The 24668-nt window shown below is 43.9% G+C and overlaps 1 protein-coding gene across 11 annotated transcripts in view; it reads left to right on the top strand.

The window, feature by feature from the left end:
* Positions 1-24668, top strand: part of LOC115147207 (myosin-10) — a 106185-nt gene that overhangs the window by 73395 nt on the left and 8122 nt on the right. For 7 of the 11 annotated variants that reach the window (XM_029689293.1, XM_029689297.1, XM_029689296.1 and 4 more), the window contains 24 exons: positions 952-1140; positions 1327-1500; positions 2385-2499; positions 8392-8585; positions 8833-8954; positions 9095-9164; positions 9346-9506; positions 9860-9968; positions 10128-10259; positions 10781-10987; positions 11200-11337; positions 11715-11838; positions 12331-12502; positions 15235-15447; positions 15710-15854; positions 17715-17921; positions 18058-18162; positions 18431-18583; positions 19750-19998; positions 20240-20452; positions 22318-22530; positions 22813-22974; positions 23700-23917; positions 24419-24542. In XM_029689293.1, the coding sequence (XP_029545153.1) occupies positions 952-1140; positions 1327-1500; positions 2385-2499; positions 8392-8585; positions 8833-8954; positions 9095-9164; positions 9346-9506; positions 9860-9968; positions 10128-10259; positions 10781-10987; positions 11200-11337; positions 11715-11838; positions 12331-12502; positions 15235-15447; positions 15710-15854; positions 17715-17921; positions 18058-18162; positions 18431-18583; positions 19750-19998; positions 20240-20452; positions 22318-22530; positions 22813-22974; positions 23700-23917; positions 24419-24542 (3909 nt within the window). The remainder of the gene's footprint in view (positions 1-951; positions 1141-1326; positions 1501-2384; positions 2500-8391; positions 8586-8832; positions 8955-9094; positions 9165-9345; positions 9507-9859; positions 9969-10127; positions 10260-10780; positions 10988-11199; positions 11338-11714; positions 11839-12330; positions 12503-15234; positions 15448-15709; positions 15855-17714; positions 17922-18057; positions 18163-18430; positions 18584-19749; positions 19999-20239; positions 20453-22317; positions 22531-22812; positions 22975-23699; positions 23918-24418; positions 24543-24668) is intronic. The other 4 variants (XM_029689295.1, XM_029689302.1, XM_029689299.1 and 1 more) reach the window with 1 other exon arrangement.

The following is a 24668-nucleotide window of genomic DNA, read 5'->3' on the forward strand; positions in this document are numbered from 1 at the left end:
ATGGCAAATAAGGCCTCCACTAGGTCCCTCCATCTCTTCCAGATACAGAGAAAACAGCTAGAGAAGAGAGAGGGGACTTGGTTTGGCTTCAGTTCATCCTGTCTATGGAACTGGTCATCTGAATGGTCTAAGGAGTTTTTTTTGTGGGAAAATGATCTGATTGACATTTTTGGGAAACAGCTGATCATCTATCCTGTGGACTAATTGCACTTTGAACTCATTCCCTCCTCAGGGTCAATTATGGGAATCTCAGCACTTCTAAAAATGCCTCTTGGGTGTCATCCTCATTTAGTTTTATACCATTCACACCAAGGTCATTAGTTGATCTATGACTTCATAGACGATAGTTATCGTGCGAGGCTCGTTCAACAAGAGGCGAGTTCAGACGGTTCAGACATTGTTGACATGAACCTTGTCGTCAATTGAACACTCAATATCCCAAGATCACTAAATCTTGTGCTGAAATTCCAACATGTCTGTTTCCCTTCTGGTTTGTGGCAGCTGTTTATTCCCCCACTAAGACTTTTGGCTGCAGCGTTGTAATGTGGAGCCAAAAGAACAGGAAAATAAATCACAATCCCTGGGATCAATTTAGTTATAGCAAACAAAAATCAATCAGCTGCAGTTATTGTTTTGGCTTATTGGTTAAAAAGACAAAACCCTCATAGTTCAGAACGAAGACTGTAAAAAGCAGTAGGTTACCGGTGCCTGTTTGAGCTGAAGGCATCTCACCGTCTTGGCTATGGAGAAGTGATATTCATTGGTGTTTCATAAATGAAATAATGTAGTCTTGTTGATTTTACATATCTGAAACTCCTTACAAATCAATTTCCCCCTAGGGATGAATTAAGAAATTATCCATCTTACTGCTTGCTTCACTTTTGAGACAAAGTTTCTTGAGTTTCTGAGTTCTGAAAAGATCAAATCAATTTGTATGCCTTTCTCCTGTAGCTGAACTCGTTTGAGCAGCTGTGCATCAACTACACCAACGAGAAGCTGCAGCAGCTGTTCAACCACACCATGTTCGTCCTGGAGCAGGAGGAGTACCAGAGGGAGGGCATCGAGTGGAGCTTCATCGACTTTGGCCTCGACCTGCAGCCCTGCATCGACCTCATCGAGAGGCCGGTCAGTATCCGTTTAGTGAGTGTGTGTGTGTGTGTGTCCTGTGGTGTTGTGCTGTTGTCAATATTTGGGTCATGTTCAATGAGCAGCTAACGTTTTGAAACAGTGAATCGGTAAGGAACAAAGTTAACTAAAACAATTGGTTTTCCGTTTTTCCCCGGTGTCCTATTGAACACGGGCCTGTTGTGTGCTGTCATCCTGCAGGCGAACCCTCCTGGTGTGCTGGCTCTGTTGGATGAGGAGTGCTGGTTCCCCAAGGCCACAGACAAGACGTTCATAGACAAGTTGGTCCAGGAGCAGGGCACCCACTCCAAGTTCCAGAAGCCCAGACAGCTAAAGGACAAGGCTGACTTCTGCATCATCCACTACGCTGGCAAGGTACGGACCGGTGAGATTACATATAGGTGGTGGAGGATAGTTTAAGGGATAGTTTTTATTTTTTTTGTAACCCAAAGATTGGTGTACAAATCCAGAAAACTATCCCTTTAAACACTTATGGCTCTGCTGTAATCCTCGAGTCAAAGATTAAACATGTACAGTACACTGGGATGGAGTATAGACCGATTTTTCCTCTGAGGCAGTTTTTGGGGCTATTTTTATGTATCCACTTACAAGTTACTTTGGATTACGTCATCTGCACTACTTGTAGACCCCAGAGCCTTTGGCTTGTCGTGTTCATGGAGGAATACCAGGTCCTTTCAAGCTGCAGGACTTACTTCTAGACCTTCCAGATCTTCTGATTTCTCCGAGGTTTTCCCCTGTAGTGGTCTTGGAGGCACACCAAAGCCACTGTTCCATCACTAGCCCCTATTCTGTTCCCATCAACCTCTGGCTGCTGTATCACTCTTGACGCACAACTTCTCCTCTGTGGTATTCAAATCCCGCAGGAGTATCATCCTGGTTTTATGTATTAGATATGTGGGAGGAGGTTTGGCTAGTTTCTCTAGCGTCCAGTCAGTGTTGTGTAATAGAGACCCGGGCCCTTTCCAGTGCAGGCAGTCCTGCGGTACACCGTAACCACATCTGTTCAATATTACGCAGACGTCGTCTTTAAACAACACACTTTCCTGGAATGATTTGGAGTCTTATGTCATCTCTAGTGAAAGGAATTTGGAACCTCAACAGTCATTTTGTTGTATATCACCACTCTCCAACAGTTCAATTCAATAAACTTTATTCATCCCTGAAGGGGAATTATTGCTAATATCTCTCACGGCCTGGATGGTTCTGACCTCCCCCCCCCCCCCCCCCCCCCCCCCCAGGTGGACTACAAGGCAGATGAGTGGCTGATGAAGAACATGGATCCCCTGAATGACAACGTGGCCACGCTGCTCAACCAGTCCACTGACAAGTTTGTGGCCGAGCTCTGGAAAGATGGTAAGTTATGTCCCCGGCCCCTGTCCTGTCTACATGGTTAACAGAGAAGGAATGTGTTAGCACTGGCTTGATGATTAACAGTTATTATTAGTTAGATTGGTTAATTCATCATAATTTAGGCCTATTTGTTTTAGGGATTGTCAATGTACAATGTTTGCTGCTTATTTAGCTAACATGATACTAATAGTAATCAGTCGGACTTCAGCCTACTAACCTCTGTTTATGTTTTCGCCTTTTTCTGTTTTTATTTTCTCTTCTGTCAGGTGTTTTTATCCCCCTGTCTCTCTGTATCGTAGAGATACAGAACAATGTCACTAGTCTTGATGAGCCTCCAGGTGAATGTTATGACTGTAGCTGTAGAAGGTTCCATGGCTTACCAGCGCAGCATGGTGTTGTCCATAGAGATAGATGACGTTTTATGTTATGACATGCTGATGTAAATCCATGGCTTACCAGCGCAGCATGGTGCTGTCCATAGAGATAGATGACGTTTTATGTTATGACATGCTGATGTAGATCCATGGCTTACCAGCGCAGCATGGTGCTGTCCATAGAGATAGATGACGTTTTATGTTATGACATGCTGATGTAGATCCATGGCTTACCAGCGCAGCATGGTGTTGTCCATAGAGATAGATGACGTTTTATGTTATGACATGCTGATGTAGATCCATGGCTTACCAGCGCAGCATGGTGCTGTCCATAGAGATAGATGACGTTTTATGTTATGACATGCTGATGTAGATCCATGGCTTACCAGCGCAGCATGGTGTTGTCCATAGAGATAGATGACGTTTTATGTTATGACATGCTGATGTAGATCCATGGCTTAGCAGTGCAGCATGGTGAAGCCTACCTCCATACAGAGGCTTCCGTCGCTTCTAGGCTGCATGTCATTGTTGGTCGTCGCCTATGTCTCAGTATTAGTATAGTAGTCATTAGGCTAATGAATGGCAATACCTTTCAGCAATGCTCTTCTCCTGCTAGCATAAGATACTGCCTACTTAGACTGAATTGGTCTGAAAAGCCTGTATTATTGTTTTGTTCAATTCAAATTATCTAATGATTACACCATGAAGAAAATACAACAAAACAATAATACGGGCTTTTCAGGCCAATTTAGTCCACTTCCCGGAGAGTAGTTATGGTATAGGTACCTAATCATTTGGTCACAGGACCTATTTTGTATTAGAACCAATACTGAAGTGTCTGCCAATTTACTACTTGAGAATATGGGAGACCTAATGTCTTATACAGACAGGTGTCACGCTTCAAATATCACTGTTGTTGACAACACACACAACCAAAATGATTCACAGATGTATTCCTATTTCCACACAATCTGTCATGGTTCCCTGACCCAATAGGGCATAAACCAAACATTCTCCTTATTGCTACTGCTTATACACACAAGTCATGTTAAAAAAATATTTGATTATCTTTTTGGTTTTCTAACCGTGAATGAGGCTCTCCTCCAGAACTTATAGGCAACCTTCGATCACCATCCACATTACTCCTTTGTCCTTCTCCATGGACTACTTCTCTACAACCTACCGTACTAGTACTCAAGCATGATACTTTATCCATACACACACACACACACACACACACACACACACACACACACACACACACACACACACACACACACACTCTACGGCCTCACGGCCACTGCGGCTGGGACTTTCGTCCCACTTACAGATCTCGCAGAGAAACACCCCCACTAGAGACCTATCCTACACGGAACCTACCTTACACTGTAGTGTCACCCACAGATCTCGCAGAGAAACACCCCCACTAGAGCCCTATCCTACATGGAACCTACCTTACACTGTAGTGTCACCCACAGATCTTGCAGAGAAACACCCCCACTAGGGACCTATCCTACATGGAACCTACCTTACACTGTAGTGTCACCCACAGATCTCACAGAGAAACACCCCCACTAGAGACCTATCCTACATGGAACCTACCTTACACTGTAGTGTCACCCACGGAACTTGCAGAGAACTAGCTCCACTCGGGACCTATTTGTTACGGAACCTACCCTTAACCCTATATTTCTATGGCTCTTGCAGAGGAACACCCCCACTTGGGACCTATCCATACGGAACCTACCCTACACCATATATTTATGACTGGTCGTAACACAATGGGACTACTGAATAAACTTAGGCTTTCTAGGTCTGTATCCTATAATTCGTTCAGCCTACGACTCTCATCTCCCCAAGATGTCAGAATGAGTGGTAACAGGTGTAGGAACTGTGCCTAACTTGTTTTTGTTTTTGGTGCCGGTTCCTGTTTCACTGATTCGGACTCTTTTAGTTTGACTGTAAATCGTGGTGAATCCTGCCGACAACGCCAACTGTTAGGTTCTGAACAAGCAGAGTAAAAACTCACGGACAACTAGAAAAAGCTCAAACCAAGTTTATTCACCCACTGGGTCATACAGCTGCAAAGACAAAGACATGTTTACACAAGCGCATATATTTATTCCCTCCTACTAGTCGGAGTCAACTCCTTGCACATCTAGACAGCCAATACACCTCTGTTGCTAGTCAGTAACTTAATTGGTTCCTCTCACTGGTGTAGTCATGGCCCTGCCTGATGCTGGAACCTTCGTGGGCGTGGAAGTATGTGTGTGTGGGATAGGACTGTTCCTTCTCACTTCATCTGACCTGACCTCGGGCCGAATTCCTCGCTCCTCCCTAACCCACTACTGTCCTACCTTATCAGTGACTGAAACCAGACTGTTGCCCTTTGCCTCCCTCCTTAGGAGCCATGAGATTTAACAATAACATGTTTGACAGAATGTCAACTTTCTGCACTCCCTCAGTCAGTAACTTTCCATAAACTTAGTTCCTATCCACCCTCCATTGACCCCAACATATACATTCCTTGTACATGTACAGTAATCAAGAAGTTCTGGTAACATGAAGTAGTATATTTCAAGCTAGAATCCAACAATAGTGACAGAATCACACATTACTTCCCATTTGTTTTGTCTCCTCGGCTCTAGAAGGTTGTAGCATAGAGACAAACCAAAGATATCCCATATGCATCGGAGTCACATCTTTCCCTGTATTTTACAACTTGTTTCTAGCACAAACATTGCGTTATAGATCACTTTATATAATCAGGTCAAAATATATATATATATATTAAGCTAGCAAGGAGCAAGCCTATGCCGTTTTCTTTAACAAAAGCCACACTACCCTTGCATACCACCTCAATTCGCACCCTGGTTTTAAGTTCACACACCAAGCCCTCCACTGACACTTAAGGAGTGTCTGAAGGACTTGGCTGACAAAGTCTATGGATAGTAGACTGTAATTTAATCTGTCAAACAGGTAGGTCTACCTCTTATTTCTTGAATAGGAAGAAATCGGCTCCAACACAAAGCCCTCTTGTTGTTAGTAGCCTAAAGTCAAATTAAAATGAAGATAGTTTAAATGAATTAGGACTTGAATTAGCCTTTCAGCACCCATGCGCCGTCCTTCTCCGCGGCTGACGCTTCATCGTAATGTAAGCTATGTAAATGGCTTGAATATGGCTTATTGTGAGGTCAGTAACTCTGATAAATAGCTTCATTATGGGCAACGAAACATTGTTTTTTATTAAAATCAATTATAGCAGCAGCAAGCTTACCTCCGGTCCTCCTTCTCATCTTCACGCTCTTCCTCTGAAACTGAACAGGACGTCAGTAGGGCTAGTCCGCGCACACAAATATAGCATTTTTGGGACGAAGCCTTTGACTTGCCTCCTGAAGTGCCACCGTACACAGCACAACCATTGGTTAGGCTGCACAAAATACTTGGCCTACAAGGCCTACATCAACAAGAGCAGGGCAGGCCAGGGCTCATGATTGGGACAGCCTGTCAATTGCAGTGTGTAATTCAACTCTCCCTCGCTCTCTCTCACTCTCTCTACCGCATCTACTGTCTCGACCTCTGAATGCTCGGCTATGAAAAGCCAACTGACATTTACATCTGAGGTGCTGACCTGTTGCACCCTCTATAAACACTATTATTATTATATGACCCTGCTGGTCATCTATGAACATTTGAACATCTTGAAGAACAATCTGGCCTTAATGGCAATGTACTCTTATAATCTCCATATTTTATGGGAAATATAATGTTGCCCTGTGCTTTTCCAAGCATGCTCTTCATATAGCCTAGGCATATAGTATAGTCTCTGGATCATTTTATTGAGACTACAGTAGTGCCACTTGATATTGCGCACCAAGCAGAGAATCAGGGATGAGGGGCAGCATTGGGCACACATCCAGATATAATAAGCAACTAATTCTCAGACACTGAGCAATACACTCTTAGATAAAGGGTTCTTCGGCTGGCCCCATAGAATAAACCTTTTTGGTTCCAGGTAGAACTATTTTGGGTTCCTTGTAGAACCCTCTGTGTAAAGGGTCCACATTGAACTCAAAAGGGTTCTGCCAGGTACCAAAAAGGGTTCTTCAAAGGGTTCTCCTATGGGGTCAGCCAAATAACCCCTTTAGGTTCTAGATAGCAACTTTTTTCTATGAGTGTATGACAGTTAATCGATTCCAAATGACATGACCCTCCCCTGGACTAAATAAAATAATACTAAACCCTCCCTTTGACTGAAATTGAAAAAGCATGACCCTCCCCATTTTCCTCCGGGTAACAATAGTGTAAATTTCGACCGCTTCCTTACAGTATGGTGGAAAGGTTAAGAGCACTGGTTATTCAGTATTCCGAACCAAAGCCTATTCTCCTTTCTGGAATCTGTATTTTTATTAAGGGTTGTATTCCCTTTCCAAGGCATATATTTAAGCGTAAAGGGAATTAAAGAATTGAGGCTTGACTGAGGAAAGATTAATGGCATTCATTTCCCCCTTTTATTTTTTCAAAGTAGCAGAGAATTGGAACCACATGTAGTATTTGGCATTTCTCTTGGCCCGATTCTACAGTATTATAGACGTTGATACACAGCAGGTGTGACAGTGGTACAATATCTACAGAATGAAATGCAAAACGTCTGGAACTTTGTAGGACATTCCTGGAGTTCTGTCTGCCTGAAACCCTAGGAGCCTAATAACACAGTTGGAGGTTTGATTTTGATAAATTACCTGTATGGACTCTTGGATAAACAATTGTTAATTCATCAGCATGCCTCCTAACGGTTTTATGCAACGTGTTGTAAATATGACGCTTGTCAACACAGCCCAGCAATAATGACACAAAACAAGGCATGTTGTGAATCTGAAGTTATGGATAGGATGTGGCCCTGTGTGACTGACTGTCAGATTATGCTAATATGATGAAAAAAGCCAATGTTTACGAAAGGTCCCAGGCTGTGAAATCAATGACTTTTATTTCATACCAAAGAATAGGCCTTTCAGTTGTAGTTATCCTAAAAGGTTGTCACTTTGAATGACTGCTGGAAGGAGTAGTGTGAGAACATAGTGCTCAAGAAGACTAGCAACCATCCCTCCCCTCATCAGCTGTACCGAGCCTGAAGAACGTTTACGAATACAGACCCTGGAACCAAGCATGTACACTGTATAGCAGTAGTTCCCAACTCCAGTCCTCCAATACCCCCACCTGATTCAACTCATCGAGGGCTTGATGATTACTTGACATGTTGAATCAGTTGTGCTTGTCCGGGACTACAGTTTTAGGTGATCCTCTTGCCCTGTCCTTGCCCCATCCCCACAAATCCACAGAGGCTGCCAGTCATACCTAGTGGTCCTTATCTATCTACACCTGCAGCTGACACACATTGCTGCTGGCTGCTGCTACTCCCGGCATCCTGTGTCTGTCTGTCTGTGATTTAGCTCCCAACACCTCTCTCCAAGTCCGACCCCCCCCTTCCCCTTCTAACCCCTTTCCTTCCCTCTCTCGCTAGTGGACCGCATCGTGGGCTTGGACCAGGTGGCGGGCATGGCGGAGACGACGTTCGGAGCCACCTACAAGACCAAGAAGGGAATGTTTCGTACGGTGGGCCAGCTCTACAAGGAGTCCCTCACCAAGCTCATGGCCACCTTGAGGAACACCAACCCCAACTTCGTCCGCTGTATTATCCCCAACCACGAGAAGAAGGTGAGTAGTATATCCTGTCATACTTTACATGTCAATCTAACTATACCAGGCCACCTGTTCTATACTATAGCCAACAGAAGGGGTGAGACTTGAATTGATCGCTTAATTTCAGGGTTTTCTCTGAGTATATATTGCTAGACCTTCTGTAGACACAAGGTTAATAGGTAACAGTCTTTGCTTGTACACCTGTACCAGATTTTTGCATTATTTATTTATAACACTTCACTTCATCTCTCTCCCATGTCAGGCTGGTAAGCTGGAGCCCCATCTGGTTCTGGACCAGCTGAGGTGTAATGGAGTTCTGGAGGGGATCCGTATCTGCAGACAGGGCTTCCCCAACCGCATCGTCTTCCAGGAGTTCAGACAGAGGTAACCACGGAAACAGGACACATAACTATTGTGCTTGTGTTCTTTGTCTTCACTGTGAGCCGACTAGACTGCCCTCACTTTCAGTGATCTCTGGGTATATGCCAGTGTGTTAACTCCTAATACTTCTCTATTTATCCCAGGTATGAGATCCTGACCCCTAATGCCATCCCCAAGGGTTTCATGGACGGGAAACAGGCCTGCGAGAGGATGGTAAAGGGCTTCCAATGTTATCTATTAACTAACACAATAAGCAAAAGTGTTGAAACTCAGGAAAATATGAGTTGTGTCAATGCACCACCCTGTTTAAAATGATACAATTGACAAACAAAAAAGATCTGATTTGCATGCTGACTTTCCTCATTTACTCGTATTCTCCTGTGTATTGTAACAGATCCGAGCGTTGGAACTGGACTCCAACCTGTTCCGTATCGGCCAGAGTAAGATCTTCTTCAGGACCGGAGTCCTGGCCCACCTGGAGGAGGAGAGAGACCTGAAGATCACTGACATCATCATCTACTTCCAGTCTGTCTGCCGCGGCTACCTGGCACGCAAGTGAGTCATTAGGATTAATAATTGATTCATAACTTAATTCATATTTATATAGCCAGACTTTCCAGACTTCAAATCACTTTACATAGTAAATACCATGACTCAGCAGCCCCACTGTCTGTCCCCTATCACTCAATCAAGTAAATGTCCACCTCATTACTCATGTTCATGCCCTTTGATTTCAATGCAACTCACAAAAATGGGGCGTAAGTACAGATAAGTTATGAAGTTGCTAAAACTGTATAAAGTCAAAATGATACTGTGTGTGTTATGGTTTGGGATACAGCTGTGGCCAAGTTAAGTAGTGAAAGTAAAGCTGTATGTGATATCAGTCTCTTAATTATGCATCTCCTCAGGGCGTTTGCTAAGAAGCAGCAGCAGCTGAGTGCTCTGAAGGTCCTCCAGAGGAACTGTGCTGCCTACCTCAAGCTGCGCCACTGGCAGTGGTGGAGACTCTTCACCAAGGTGAGTGGGGGTTTTACTGATGGAGAGTGCTGTGAGTCCACATCTACACCCACTGTTAACAGGATTCTTATGACCATTTCTCTACATCTTATCCTATTCCTGTCTTCCATTCCTCCCTCCCCTGACCTTGATGGGACCCTCCTCCCCTTTCCCTTCCAGGTGAAGCCTCTGCTCCAGGTGACCCGGCAGGAGGAGGAGATGCAGGCCAAAGACGAGGAGCTGGTCAAGGTGAAGGAGAGACAGAGCAAGGTGGAGGGAGAGCTGGTGGATATGGAGAGGAAACACCAACAGGTGAGTTACTACCTGGAGCCCGTACCTGATCCCAATACCATGGTTCCATACCTCAATCTAGCTATTCTTCTGAAATATGCACTGCTGGAGATAAAACAACATATGAACTTACTCCAGCCATTCTGAATGTTGTTGGCTTCCATAGTTCATGCTGTGTAGTAGAAGTCCAGCCACTGGGTTTGAAGGTTGAGTAGTATACTCTTAGAAAAAAGGGTTCCAAAAGGGTTCTGCTGTTGTCCCCATAGGAGAACCATTTTTGGTTCCAAGTAGAACTATTTTGGGTTCCATGTAGAACCCTCTGTGGAAAGGGTTCTACATGGAATTCAAAAGGGTTCTACCTGGAACCAAAAGGAGTTCTTCAAAGGGTTCTCCTATGGGGACAACCAAAGAACCCTTTTTGGTCCTAGATAGCACCTTTTTTACAGGCTTGAGGAGATTTGACCTTTCAACATTCTAATCGAATAACATCTAGAAAAGAAGCGTAGGTAAACTTTGCTCTCTATCCTCTGTGTCCCCCACAGCTCCTAGAGGAGAAGAACATCCTCGCAGAGCAGCTGCAGGCGGAGACGGAGCTGTTTGCCGAGGCGGAGGAGATGAGGGCCCGCCTGGCCGCTAAGAAGCAGGAGCTGGAGGAGATCCTCCATGACCTGGAGTCCAGAGTGGAGGAGGAGGAGGAGAGGAACCAGAGCATGCAGAACGAGAAGAAGAAGATGCAGTCCCACATCCAGGTCAGAGAGCGAGACTCATATATGCACATATGGATGCAGCATGGACACCTGCGCACACACACACCATCAGTTAACGAGTTAATGTTGGCTTAGATGGAATTAATTCTAACTAAAACTATGGATAACTTCAGCATTGCAATACATATCCTTGTGCTGAAGATACTGAGTGTCTCTGTTGGTTGAACGTATGTATGTCCATTGTCAATCCATAGGATCTAGAGGAGCAGTTAGATGAAGAGGAGGCAGCCAGGCAGAAGCTGCAGCTGGAGAAGGTGACGGCCGAGGCCAAGATCAAGAAGATGGAGGAGGACATTCTACTGCTGGAGGACCAGAACTCCAAATTCCTCAAGGTCAGAGAAGATTGCACACTTAAGCCTCATTTACACCTTCTGCTTCCACACCATCCTCTAGGTCCTCTCGAACAAAACCAGAAGACGTAATATCGAATGTTCCCTGCCAACACTGAACCCAGTGCGGATGGTAGCGGGCATTTGATTGAAGCAGAAGGCATAAATTAGGTATTAGACCTGTATAGAACCCTGAAGGGTACAGGAAATAGTTGAGATTTTTAAGATTATCTTAATCTGATACAAATGATTTATTACAAGATGCCATGAAGGAGAAGCTAAAGAACCACATGCGGCTCTGGAGCCACATGTTGCAGACCCCTGTTGTTAAACCTCTCTACAGTTTTCTACATCTCTCCTCTCCTCTCTCCACCCACCAGGAGAAGAAGTTGCTGGACGACCGTGTGGCCGAGATGACCTCCCAGCTGACGGAGGAGGAGGAGAAGGCCAAGAACCTGGGCAAGGTCAAGAACAAGCAGGAGGTGATGATGGTCGACCTGGAAGGTAAAGGCTTCACTGTGGCTCTTCCTCAATTGGTCTCCTCGATTCCTTGCTCTCTTTCTTCCTTGCTCTCTTTCTCAACCTTCATTGGAGGAGAAGGTCCAAGGTCTTTCCCGTCAGGCATTCTTCTCCAAAGCGTTTTGATGATGCAAGGAAACGAGGAAAGTTGTAGAACTTACTGTAACTCCCTCTACATGGCAGACGTTCAACTGCATATAATAACATTAAGATGAGACTACAGACTAGATAAGATTAAGACTTCTCTGCTAATGTGATTCTGTGTATGCATAGGAATTCCATTTCAGTTCGGACACCACAATGACTTAATGGCTTACCAAGCTGAAGAATCTGGTTAATTCTGCTTAAGTGGAATGTTCGAGTGGATACTTTTGAGTGCTGGGCCAACATCTATTTTCATCGTTTGGTTGACCCCGCTGCCCTTCCACCTTGTGTGTGTGTGTGTGTGTGTGTGTGTGTGTGTGTGTGTGTCAACAGAGTGCCTGAAGAAGGAGGAGAAGACTCGCCAGGAGCTGGAGAAGGCCAAGAGGAAGCTAGACGCTGAAACCACGGACCTCCAGGACCAGATAGCTGAGCTGCAGGCCCAGATAGAGGAGCTCAAGATCCAGCTGGCCAAGAAGGAGGAGGAGCTACAGGCCGCTCTGTCCAGGTGAGATACTCGCCTCCAGCCCCAAAATGGATTCTCAATAACATTCATGGGTTGTGTTTAGTTTGCACCATACAAGAGAAAATGTTTTGAAACGGTGAAATCGAATGAAATGGAGGATGCACTATGTGAACGCTACCTGGATCAATAAGGGGAATACATGATGACTAGATAAGCTTTGCCCACCGTGCAGGCCTGTACCGCGCATGTTGCCTGTTCCTATGGCAACCGGCCCAACCTGCCCGGCCACTACTGTGGTCCAGTAAACCATACCGGCTAGATGTGCACCCACACATACTCCCACTTCCATCGCCTGTCCCCATAGCAACAGTCCACTCTACAGGGCCCAAGCAGTTGAGACCCCGCGGGCACACACACGCATTAAAAAATACCACAGTTTACTATAGAATACTACAGTACTTTCTAAGGAATTCTGTAGTATACTGTAGAATACTATACTACACACTGTAGAATCCCTCGATCGTGTGTAGAACTTAGTATAGAATGGTGTAGTATACTGTAGAATACTATACTACACACTGTAGTATACCTCAGTCATGTATAGTACTTACTATAGAATGTTGTAGTATAGTAAATACTACAGTATGCTACAGCCCACAAAAACACTACAGTAATGACTATAGTATATTCACAGATTTGCAGGTGTTATAGCAGGTGCAGCGAAATGCTTATGTTACTAGTTCCAACAGTGCAGTAGATTGTAAATACTACAGTTCACTACAGTAAAGTCCGCAAAAACACTACAGTGAATACAATATTATTTAACCACAGTATACTATAGTATTTTTTCATGTGAGCACATACCCTCATGTTGGCTTTGAACTAAATATGTAAAAGCAGCCACACAGTCCAGCTGCTTAGTTGTTCAGTGGTATCGGTTCACTCTAAACTTAACTAATGCCTTCCTTAGTGCAGTGCGTGCTGGTATGCTGGCTATCACCCTCACTAGAGACATAATATACACGCACACTCCGAGGCAGATTGATAGAGATTGATGATATGCCCAATCCAAGTCTCTCACTGCATTTCCCAACGGAAAGGAAAAGGAATCTCAGCTTGGGCATGGCAGCCACGACGGATCGTCTCACACCTCAGAGGGAGTTGGTCACGGAATCTGTTTGTACTTCACAGACGTTTATTTTTAATAGCTTCTGAACAGGACTGCTGGATTCAAGGAAAGCATTACCAGCTATGGCTTGAAAAAGACCTGTCTCTTGGAAGAAGGAGAAAATGTCAACTTGCATCCAAGTATTACCTCAATTTAGCTTGATTGTTCATTTAACATTCTTTGTAATCCGAAGCCAATTCAGACCTAATTTAGTGGAAAATATTAATGAGCAACACATTTGGTGTCACGTTCAATTAAGTCCCTTTTGATTAGGGAAACTGAGACCACATACTAATGAGCTCCTCCTCTGGCTGCAACAGAGGTCATTGGCATGAAGGTGAAGTCCAATCATTTAGATGTGGCGAATTCAGGTGTAGACTAGCAAATTCAGGTGTAGACTGTAGGCCAATGGAAAACAGTCTCCCCTAAATGACCTTCTGAAATCATCACTTGGTCATAGGCTAGTTGATTAAACCGTTACTTAGGCTACAGTATTCCAGTTGGAATTTTATGACTGTTTATAATTGTAGGGCTATTTAATTACCATAGTCTGGACAGTTGCTATTTGACTAAAATGTCTCATTAGTAGCTATATTGTTATCCATGGCTTCATCAGTGTAATACCTAATTGGACATGGAGTCATTATTTGGTCCTGGCAAAGGGACAGGCCTCTTCAGAAGCTCTTAACGCAGGAATGTCTAAGGAATGCAGGCAGGGCTCAGGAGTCACATCAAACTTTATTGTTTGCTTCCCCATATTAGCAGGTGTTATAGCAGGTGCAGTGAAATGCTTATGTTACTAGCTCCAACACTGTAGTATAATGTCTCTCAAACACAATACACATATACAAATAATGAAAACAAGAAATCAAGAAATGACAGAACGAGTCCAATTAACAATCCAGGGGTAGATATATTAGAGTGAGTATGTGTCAGAATCCATAATAATAATAATAATAGTAGTTTCATCTAGCCTGACTGCCAGCAACAACACATATTCAATCTCATTATGGCCCCGCCCGCAATGGCATTTCTACTGACCGAGAAAGGCACAGACAGACACGGTCAAGAAACTCACTGCTCAGACACACACACACAAACACACACACGGCAGGCTGACGAACACACACTGGTCCTCATGAGCTCACCCACTGTAAGGTCGATCACACTGCCACCCTGTGTTCACTGGGATTTTGTCACCACGCTGCAGTCTCACTTGCTAGGGCCTGTATGATTTTCAAATGATCAGCCATTTTGGGGGATTTAGAGAATGTGCAGTGATTTCATGTAGCAGTTTTGTGTACCATGGTTTTACCAAAAAGTATCCTAACATTTGGACATCTCTTGTACTATAAAAGCACTGCTCAGATGAATGCCCCACAACATGATTTCTCACCTCTTCATTGATATGGAATGTATGCTGGCATTAGCTAGCTAATCTAATGATTTCTATGTTGTTGTTTGGAATTGATTGGTTTGTTTTGTGTGTGTGTGTGTGTGTGTGTGTGTGTGTGTGTGTGTGTGTGTGTGTGTGTGTGTGTGTGTGTGTGTGTGTGTGTGTGTGTGTGTGTGTGTGTGTGTGTGTGTGTGTGTGTGTGCACACCAGGGGTGATGAAGAGGTGGCCCAGAAGAACAACGCTCTGAAAGCTGTGCGGGAGCTGCAGGCCCAGCTGTCAGAGCTGCAGGAGGACCTGGAGTCAGAGAAGGTGTCCAGGAACAAGGCAGAGAAAGTCAAGAGGGACCTCAGTGAGGAGCTGGAGGCTCTGAAGACTGAGCTGGAGGACACTCTGGATACCACCGCTGCCCAGCAGGAGCTCAGGTACTGGGACTCTGCTTGTCAAGCCTCGGATGTATTGCTCTCTGCTGCAGTGAAACGCTTATATGTTTATTCGGTGCTTTTAGAAATGGATAAAGAACCGGTGTAGGGTCGCACTGAAAAAGTGGCACTGTCATAGTTTGTTAAAGTACCTGTGTGTGTATCTGCATGAGGGCTATGGAGAGAGACAGCACCTCAGGGAGATGTCTTTTATGGGTCTACCTTCCTTCCTAACCCCTCTCTCCTCTCCTTTCTCTCCTCTCAGGACCAAGCGAGAGCAGGAGGTGGCTGAGCTGAAGAAGGCCATCGACGAGGAGACCAAGAACCACGAGTCTCAGGTCCAGGAGATGAGACAGAGACACTCCACCGCCCTGGAAGAGTTGTCTGAGAATTTGGAGCAGGCCAAGAGGGTGGGTCTATAATCAGAGACAATACACCTGTCAATCATCTAGTAACATATCTCATTACATGTTTAGCAGGCTAGAGGCTAGGTCCACCATCAGACATGACACCTGCCTACCATAACGTCGTTATACAGTAGTAACACCACACATGTTTAGCAGGTCAAGAGGGTGGATCTTCTCCAACGATGTACAGTGAGGGAAAAAAGTATTTGATCCCCTGCTGATTTTGCCCACTGACAAAGAAATGATCAGTCTATAATTTTAATGGTAGGTTTATTTGAACAGTGAGAGACAGAATAACAACAAAAAAATCCAGAAAACCGCATGTCAAAAATGTTATAAATTGATTTGCATTTTAATGAGGGAAATAAGTATTTGACCCCTCTGCAAAACATGAATTGGTACTTGGTGGCAAAACCCTTGTTGGCAATCAGAGGTCAGACGTTTCTTGTAGTTGGCCACCAGGTTTGCACACATCTCAGGAGGGATTTTGTCCCACTCCTCTTTGCAGATCTTCTCCAAGTCATTAAGGTTTCGAGGCTGACATTTGGCAACTCAAACCTTCAGCTCCCTCCACAGATTTTCTATGGGATTAAGGTCTGGAGACTGGCTAGGCCACTTAATGTGCTTCTTCTTGAACCCCTCCTTTGTTGTCTTGGCCGTGTGTTTTGGGTCATTGTCATGCTGGAATACCCATCCACGACCCATTTTCAATGCCCTGGCTGAGGGAAGGAGGTTCTCACCCAAGATGAAGTTGTCCTGTCCCCTTAGCAGAAAAACACCCCCAAAGCATAATGTTTCCACCTCCATGTTTGACGGTGGGGATGGTGTTCTTGGGGTCATAGGCAGCATTCCTCCTCCTCCAAACACGGCAAGTTGAGTTGATGCCAAAGAGCTCCATTTTGGTCTCATCTGCCCACAACACTTTCACCCAGTTATACAGGTAACAAACTGAGATTAGGAGCACTCCCTTTAAGAGTGTGCTCCTAATCTCAGCTCGTTACCTGTATAAAAGACACCTGGGAGCCAGAAATCTTTCTGATTGAGAGGGGGTCAAATACTTATTTCCCTCATTAAAATGCAAATCAATTTGTAACATTTTTGACATGCGTTTTTCTGGATTTTTTTGTTTTTATTCTGTCTCACTGTTCAAATAAACCTACCATTAAAATTATAGACTGATCATTTCTTTGTCAGTGGGCAAACGTACAAAATCAGCAGGGGATCAAATAGTTTTTTCCCTCACTGTATATAAACCCTGGATTGCTGATGCTATTTATTGGCCATTGAGAGGCTTTGAAGCCACCGGTCGGCCATATTGACACTCCCCAGTAGGAGAAGTCCTCCATAGGAATGAATGGAAGTCTACAGTATTTAAATGAAATGTTTCAATGACAATATGTCATGTATTTAATTTTGTGTTGTCATGGGAACAGTAACTTAAGTAATCTCTAAAAAAGTATACAGTGTTTTTCTATTTTATTTTAATTAAAAAATGTATGTTTAGCTCACAATATAATGTAAAAGTATGCATTAAGGTGTTTCTAATAGAATACACGTGGCAAAAACGAATGTCGACATAAATGCATTTCTATAGCTTCCAAACTATTTTTTTACACTCCCAAAATGGAGGCACGGTGGCTTCAACACAGCACCCCCTATCAGTCATCTAATGTATATATAAATCATTGGTCGCCACCTGAGAAAATAGACCTGTCAACATAACTTCATCTCATACAGTAGTAACACTACGCTTTCACTTCTTTGCTAAGCCGGCCAAGAGGACAGGCCTACCCAACATACCTTATGTAAAATTCTCTCATCTCCCCAATGTATACCACAACCCCTCTCCTCTTTCCGCTGCAGTTCAAGTCCAACCTGGAGAAGATCAAGTGTACCCTGGAGAGTGACAACAAGGAGCTGGTGAGCGAGGTGAAGGGGCTTCAGCAGACCAAGACAGAGTCAGAACACAAGAGGAAGAAGATGGATGCTCAGCTGCAGGAGTTCATGGGCCGAGCCACCGAAGGAGAGAGGGCTAAAGTAGAACTGGCTGACCGCACACACAAACTACAGGTTAGAGGCCAAGTCAACGGACCACGCTGTCTGTCTGTCGTCATCACTATGTGTTGAAGTCAATTGGTTTCTCAAAATGGGAGTGAATATGTTTTCATGTGAATATGAAGAGATATTTATAGACCTTTGTCTGTAGACGGAGCTGGACACTGTCTCCGCCCTGCTGGAGGATGCTGAGAAGAAGGGAATCAAGCTGGCCAAGGATTCAGCCGGCCTGGAGAGTGCGTTACAGGACACACAGGTGAGCAGAGACTCCTTATACGTCACCAAGCCATTACATGCTCTAATAGTTGAAATCCAAGTTGGAGGTATTGTAATATGCTATGGAAGCAAATGTCCTTTGATGACGCTTCATTATTGGAGACGCTAATGCCAGTCTGCTGTAAAAACAACTTCATATCACTGTCTCCATCCAACGAGTCTCATTGTAAGTGATGTTTAACTACTGTTGGGTCTTTGCGTCTTTTGTGTGTGTGTGTGTGTGCGTGTGCGTGCGTGCGTGTGTGTAGGAGCTGCTCCAGGAGGAGACTCGTCAGAAGCTGAACCTGAGCTCTCGTATCCGTCAGCTGGAGGAGGACAAGAGCACCCTGCAGGAGCAGCAGGAGGAGGACGAGGAGGCCCGCAGGAACCTGGAGAAACAACTGGCCACGCTGCAGGCTCAGGTATGGACCTCACTGGTATTCTTAATGTTTCACTGCCAATAGGACAGGGTTTCCAGCTGTGAATACCCACCATTGATATTTACTACAGGTTGTGGTAGCTAGATTCCTTACTCACAAAATAGGTATTGGGTATAAGTTGAATACAGTGTTGGGGAGAAGTAAACGACATGTAGTTCTACTAGTAATTTAACTACATTTTGCAGTAGCTTGGTGGTAGTTGAACTAAATTCAAATCTAGGTAGTGTTGTGAGTAGTTAGGAAATAAATGTTTTTATTTTTCAGCATCAGACCTGCCTAATTCTCTCATGGAACATCGTTTTTGTTTAATAGGCAAAATAACACATTCTGTTAACATATGACCCCAAAGTGAACTATTCTTGCAATTTGTAGTCTACGACATTTCAGATTTACATATAATTTTTCATGAAGTAGTTTTGGATGTAGTTGTCATGGAAATTACCACCAGGGACACCTGAAGTCAATTTTAAATGAATCATTCTTTATTAACAGCAAGCTGGATAGGTCACAGTCAAACTAAAGTACCGGTCTGAAGTGAGCTTTGTCGGGGCAGTCTCGTTAGATCTCTTATATACAGCTTACACAGACATGTTATATTTGCATGATTTAGCTTATTCATTATTCATAATGAATTCATCATTAACGTTTAGTTCATGCATGTGACAGACCAATACCTCATGAGGCTTCTTCTCTCCAAGCTGAGACCTTGAAACTGAGATATTCCTTTCCGTTCTCAAAATAATGTTCTGGGCGTACTGCCAAATTGCAGATACTGATAGTGAGGGTTCCTCCCGGGCACGATCAGTCACTTGCATGAACCCAGTTGAATTGGTTATTAGAAAAGCACAAACATAAAATGTTCCTTCACATACTACTTTTTTAAAGTCACTTTAGTTAAGAAAACTTATATTTTTCTTAAGGGTAGCTTTAGTGTAGTTTAACTTATTTCACTGTGAAGTAATTGGTATCTTGGTAAAATATATTTTCATAGTAGCTTCCCCAACACTAAGATGATGTAATGTGGTTTTTCAAAAAATACCACTGTCATTTTCTGTATATCAAATGCTCACTCACAAAGCTGTGGACATTATTTCCTCATGTAAGAACTACAGAAAAAAAAACTGAAAACCATTGTCTTCTCTACCTAGCTGTTTGACTCTAGGAAGAAGCTGGATGAAGACGTGGGGACCCTGGAGTCTCTGGAGGAGGTGAAGAGGAAGCTGCAGAAGGACATGGAGCTGACCAGCCAGCGGCTGGAGGAGAAAGCCTCCGCCTTCGACAAGATGGAGAAGACCAAGACCCGCCTGCAGCAGGAGCTGGACGACCTCATGGTGGACCTGGACCACCAGAGGACCATTGTCTCCAACCTGGAGAAGAAGCAGAAGAAGTTCGACCAGGTATCGTATCATCTCCATTTGTCTCTATCCTTTCCTCTATCTCGCTTCCTTTTCTCCTTCCTCTCACCTTTGCTTATCTCCTTCTCCCCTCTCTGTAAAATTAAAGTAGACCTGACATTATTGAAGAAATGGCAGAGTTTTTGGGATTTCTTGATTCCAGTGAGTGCCTTCGTTAACATAACTTACCAGTAAGACATTACTTGCCATCCTTCTTCATCACTATCTTCTCCCTCTATGTTAGCTCCTGGCTGAAGAGAAGACCATCTCTGCCCGCTATGCTGAGGAGCGTGACAAGGCCGAGGCTGAGGCCAGGGAGAAGGAGACCAAGGCTCTGTCTATGGCCCGGGCTCTGGACGAGGCCCTGGAGGCCAAGGAGGAGTTTGAGAGGCTAAACAAGCAGCTGAGGACTGAGATGGAGGACCTGATGAGCTCCAAGGACGATGTGGGCAAGAGCGTACGTAGTTTAAACTCCCCGTACAGAAGCTGAAGGTTCTCAAATACCTTATACAACCCAGTCCTAAGCCTTGACTTGGCTAGGCTCATCCAATGAGGATTGATAGAACGAAAATGTACAGGTTTTGGTATGTTTCTTCCAATATGGCCACCAATCCACCCACCACAGAATGAGTGAGAATGCCTATTTTACAGGAGCTGGTGGTGGTTCCTAAACATTGTTGGAGACCTTACATACATGAAGCCTTCTGTAAATTACTTCATTTTGAAAGAACGCTGTCCACCCACCTTAGAATGTTGCTTTGAGTGAAGATTTGTTTGACTAATCCTATGGGATGGCTTCCTTAAATGGCTTCCTTAAAAACTTCTTGAGGCTACCTGGGACGTTAGCGTGCCACCTGTGGCGCACCCTATCAACAGCAGGTGCATTTCAAGAGCGGCAAATTTGAAACCAAATAAATGTACAAATTCAAATTTCTCAAACATACAACTAACTTACAGCCTTTGAAAGATAAACATCTTCTTAATCTAACCACGTTTACCGATTTCAAAAAGGTTTTACGGGGAAAGCATAAAGTTAGGTTATGTTAGGAGAGTACATTGACAATAGCGGTGTGCAATGCATTGTCGATTCAAAGACAGGCTTTACCAAAACCATACAATCAGCTAAAATTATGCACTAACCTTTTACAATCTCCATCAGATGACACTCCTAGGACATTTTGTTAGACAATGCATGCATTTTTAGTTCTATCAAGTTCATATTTATATCTAAAAACAGTGTTTTACTATGGCGTTGATGTTCAGGAAATCGTTTCCCTCCAATACCGGCAGTCAAGTCATGACGACAAAATAATTAATTAGTATTAGAAAACATTGCTAAAATATTATATTGTCATTCAAAGAATTATAGATTTACATCTCTTGAACGCAATGGACTTGTCAGATTTTAAATTAACCTTACTGGGAAATCACACTTTGCAATAATCTGAGCACTGCGCCAGAAAAATACGCATAGCGATACAGACTAACCGCCATGTTGGAGGAATCTAAAATCGAAAATACTATATAAATAATCCATTACCTTTGATTCTCTTCATCAGATGTCACTTCCAAAGAGTCCCAGGTCCATAACGAATGTAGTTTTGTTCAAAAAAGCTCATCATTTATGTCGAAAAACCTCCGTGTTGTAGCGCATGATCTAAGCCAGCCGGACTTCACTTCACTTCAAGAACGGAAAAAATATATTTCCGTTCGTTCAAACATGTCAAACGTTGTATCGCATAAATCATTAGGGCCTTTTTTAACCAGAACATGAATAAAATTCAAGGCGGACCATTGGGTTTTCTTTTAAAACGTTTCGGAATGAGAGTACCCACCATCAAATCGCGCGCCAGGGTGAATGATGGACCATCACGTTCCATGGCTCTTATTCGGTCAGATCTCACTGTAGAACACTCAAAACACTTTGTAAAGGCTGGGGACATCTTGTGGAAGCAATAGGAAGTGCCAGAATTTACCTCACCCCCTTTGTTTTTCAATGGCATAGGCTCAAAGTCAATTCAACACATCAGGTATCCACTTCCTGTCAGAATCTGTCTCAGGGTTTTGCCTGCCAAATGAGTTCTGTTATACTCACAGACACCATTCAAACAGTTTTTGAAACTTTAGGGTGTTTTCTATCCATATATAATAAGTATATGCATATTGTAGTTACTGGGTAGGTGTAGGAGGCATTTAAAAATGGGCACATCTTTTTTCAAAAAGTCTCAATACTGCCCCCTATACCCTAACAGGTTAAAACAGTTTTTGACCCAGAAAAGAGATGTTGCTGCTAACAGTCTCTCTACGTCCCCCTGTGTGTAGGTCCATGAGCTGGAGAAGTCGAAGCGCACCCTGGAGCAGCAGGTGGAGGAGATGAGGACCCAGCTGGAGGAGCTGGAGGACGAGCTGCAGGCCACGGAGGACGGCAAGCTGCGTCTGGAGGTCAACATGCAGGCCATGAAGGCCCAGTTCGACAGGGACCTGCAGGCCAGAGACGAACAGAATGAGGAGAAGAAGAGGACGCTGGTCAAACAGGTACAGAGACGAGCAGAGAGGACCCTTTTTGGGGAGTAACATGCAGACCTCTAATCGAAACTCAGGTGATTTAGCGAGGCCAACAGTTCGGAGAAAAAAATCACCGTATTATTATATTGTCAAAAACTTTAACTTATGGACTCATTGTGTACTTTCCATCCATCTTCACCCTAACCGTTATTGCATCCGAGCAAGCTAGAACCCAAACTTCACTAGGTTTCATCACTTACTTGGTGTTTTCAACCCTCTCTGTAATATCTTGTTGTCTGACCCCTTCCCCAGGTTCGTGAGATGGAGGCAGAGCTGGAGGATGAGAGGAAGCAGAGAGCCCTGGCTGTGGCAGCTAAGAAGAAGCTGGAGATGGACCTCAAGGACCTGGAGGGGCAAATAGAAACATCCAACAAGGCCAGAGATGAAGCCATCAAACAGCTCAGAAAACTACAGGTGAGACTTCATACAGGATTTGTGTTTGCTTGTTCATTCTCAAGTTGTGTTGATCTATTATGTAGATTATAAATATTGAATCTTCCAACCAGGAATTCTGGGAATATTGGGAAAGTTAGCAGAATTTTGCAACCATAAAATGTCTATATTTTTTGCCTGATTAATTAGGAACTCATAGTTGTCTGATCTCAGCAATATTATTTCTTACACCTGTATCCTTTTATCAATAAAATGGACTGGTAGCCTCTGCAGGTATGGTATCTGTGCCTGTCTGTCCACTGTGTAGTCAGCTTTAATGTAGCCTAGATTAGAATATGTCCAGGACTACCAACGTTTGTATTTAGATGACATCCCTGATGCTGTAAACTCTAGTTGTCCAAGTGGGTCTGGTCTCATTTGTAGCTTCCCCGCTGGCCTTACACTATTATATTCAGTATAGCTACAGGGTTTGGGTCGGTTCTATTTCAATTCGGGAAGAAAAACTGAATTTGTAACATTTTCTCGTAGGCTGCATTTACACAGGCAGCCCAATTATGGGCAACAGATTGATCTGATTGGTTAAAAGACCAATTAGTGGCAAACAATATCAGAATTGGCTGCCTGTGTAAATGCTGCCATAGAGGAGTATTAAAGAAAATCTCATTTGAAATGGAGTTGACCCCTAACCCTGTACAGTTGCCCCAGAACGTTGGTCTCACTCTTTGCCTTGCTGCTGCCCCCTGCAGGCCCAGATGAAGGACTACCAGAGGGAGCTGGAGGAGGCCAGAGCATCCCGTGATGAGATCTTTGCACAGTCTAAAGAGAACGAGAAGAAACTAAAGGGCCTGGAAGCTGAGATCCTACAGCTGCAGGAGGACCTGGCGGCTTCAGAGAGGGCACGTAGACACGCTGAGCAGGAGAGAGACGAGCTGGCCGACGAGATCTCAAATAGCGCCTCTGGAAAGTGAGTAGCTACATTTTCCTGATTAGTGATAAAATTCAAGCATGATATTTTCCAGATTTAAGGTGCAATAGGCAGAAATCGCTGGTTGCTAAAATTGTAATAGTTCACCTAATTTTAGGTTCTGTGACAAAACAAGCAATGTATCGTGTGTAGAGAATCATTGTACCATCTAAACCGCTATGAAATATATTTTCAATAACCCCAAATCTTTTATTTCCAGATGTTTGAAGCTGGTGTACAAAACTGAAAGTAAAAGACACAAAAACGAAACTTAAGAACGGCAAGCATATAAATAGTGCGCGTAGAACAGATCTACCGCTTCTTAGACTTGCTTTCAATGAGAATGACAGATCTATAACTCAGATTTCTATCTGAATTTGTTCAGGTCACCCAAAAAGTTACATACTGCAGCTTTAAGTGGACCAGCAGCCTTCCCACCCTGATTTCTATACTGTGTTCTGTACCAACCACATCACCGAATCATTCACTTGTTTGTGTCAGGTCGGCCCTGCTAGATGAGAAGAGGAGGCTGGAGGCCCGCATCTCGCAGCTGGAGGAGGAACTAGAGGAGGAACAGAGCAACATGGAGCTGCTCAACGACCGCTTCCGCAAGACCACAATGCAGGTACAGTACAACTCTCACATTGTCAAACACGTACACACAGCTCATGAAGGTACAGAACATGTAAAACTCTCTTTAAGTCTCTTTTTGGTCCCGTGTGTTTGCAACGCCAGGGTTGTGGGTTCGATT

The sequence above is a fragment of the Salmo trutta genome, chromosome 14 (assembly GCF_901001165.1).
Source record: "Salmo trutta chromosome 14, fSalTru1.1, whole genome shotgun sequence".
Classification (NCBI taxonomy): domain Eukaryota; kingdom Metazoa; phylum Chordata; class Actinopteri; order Salmoniformes; family Salmonidae; genus Salmo; species Salmo trutta.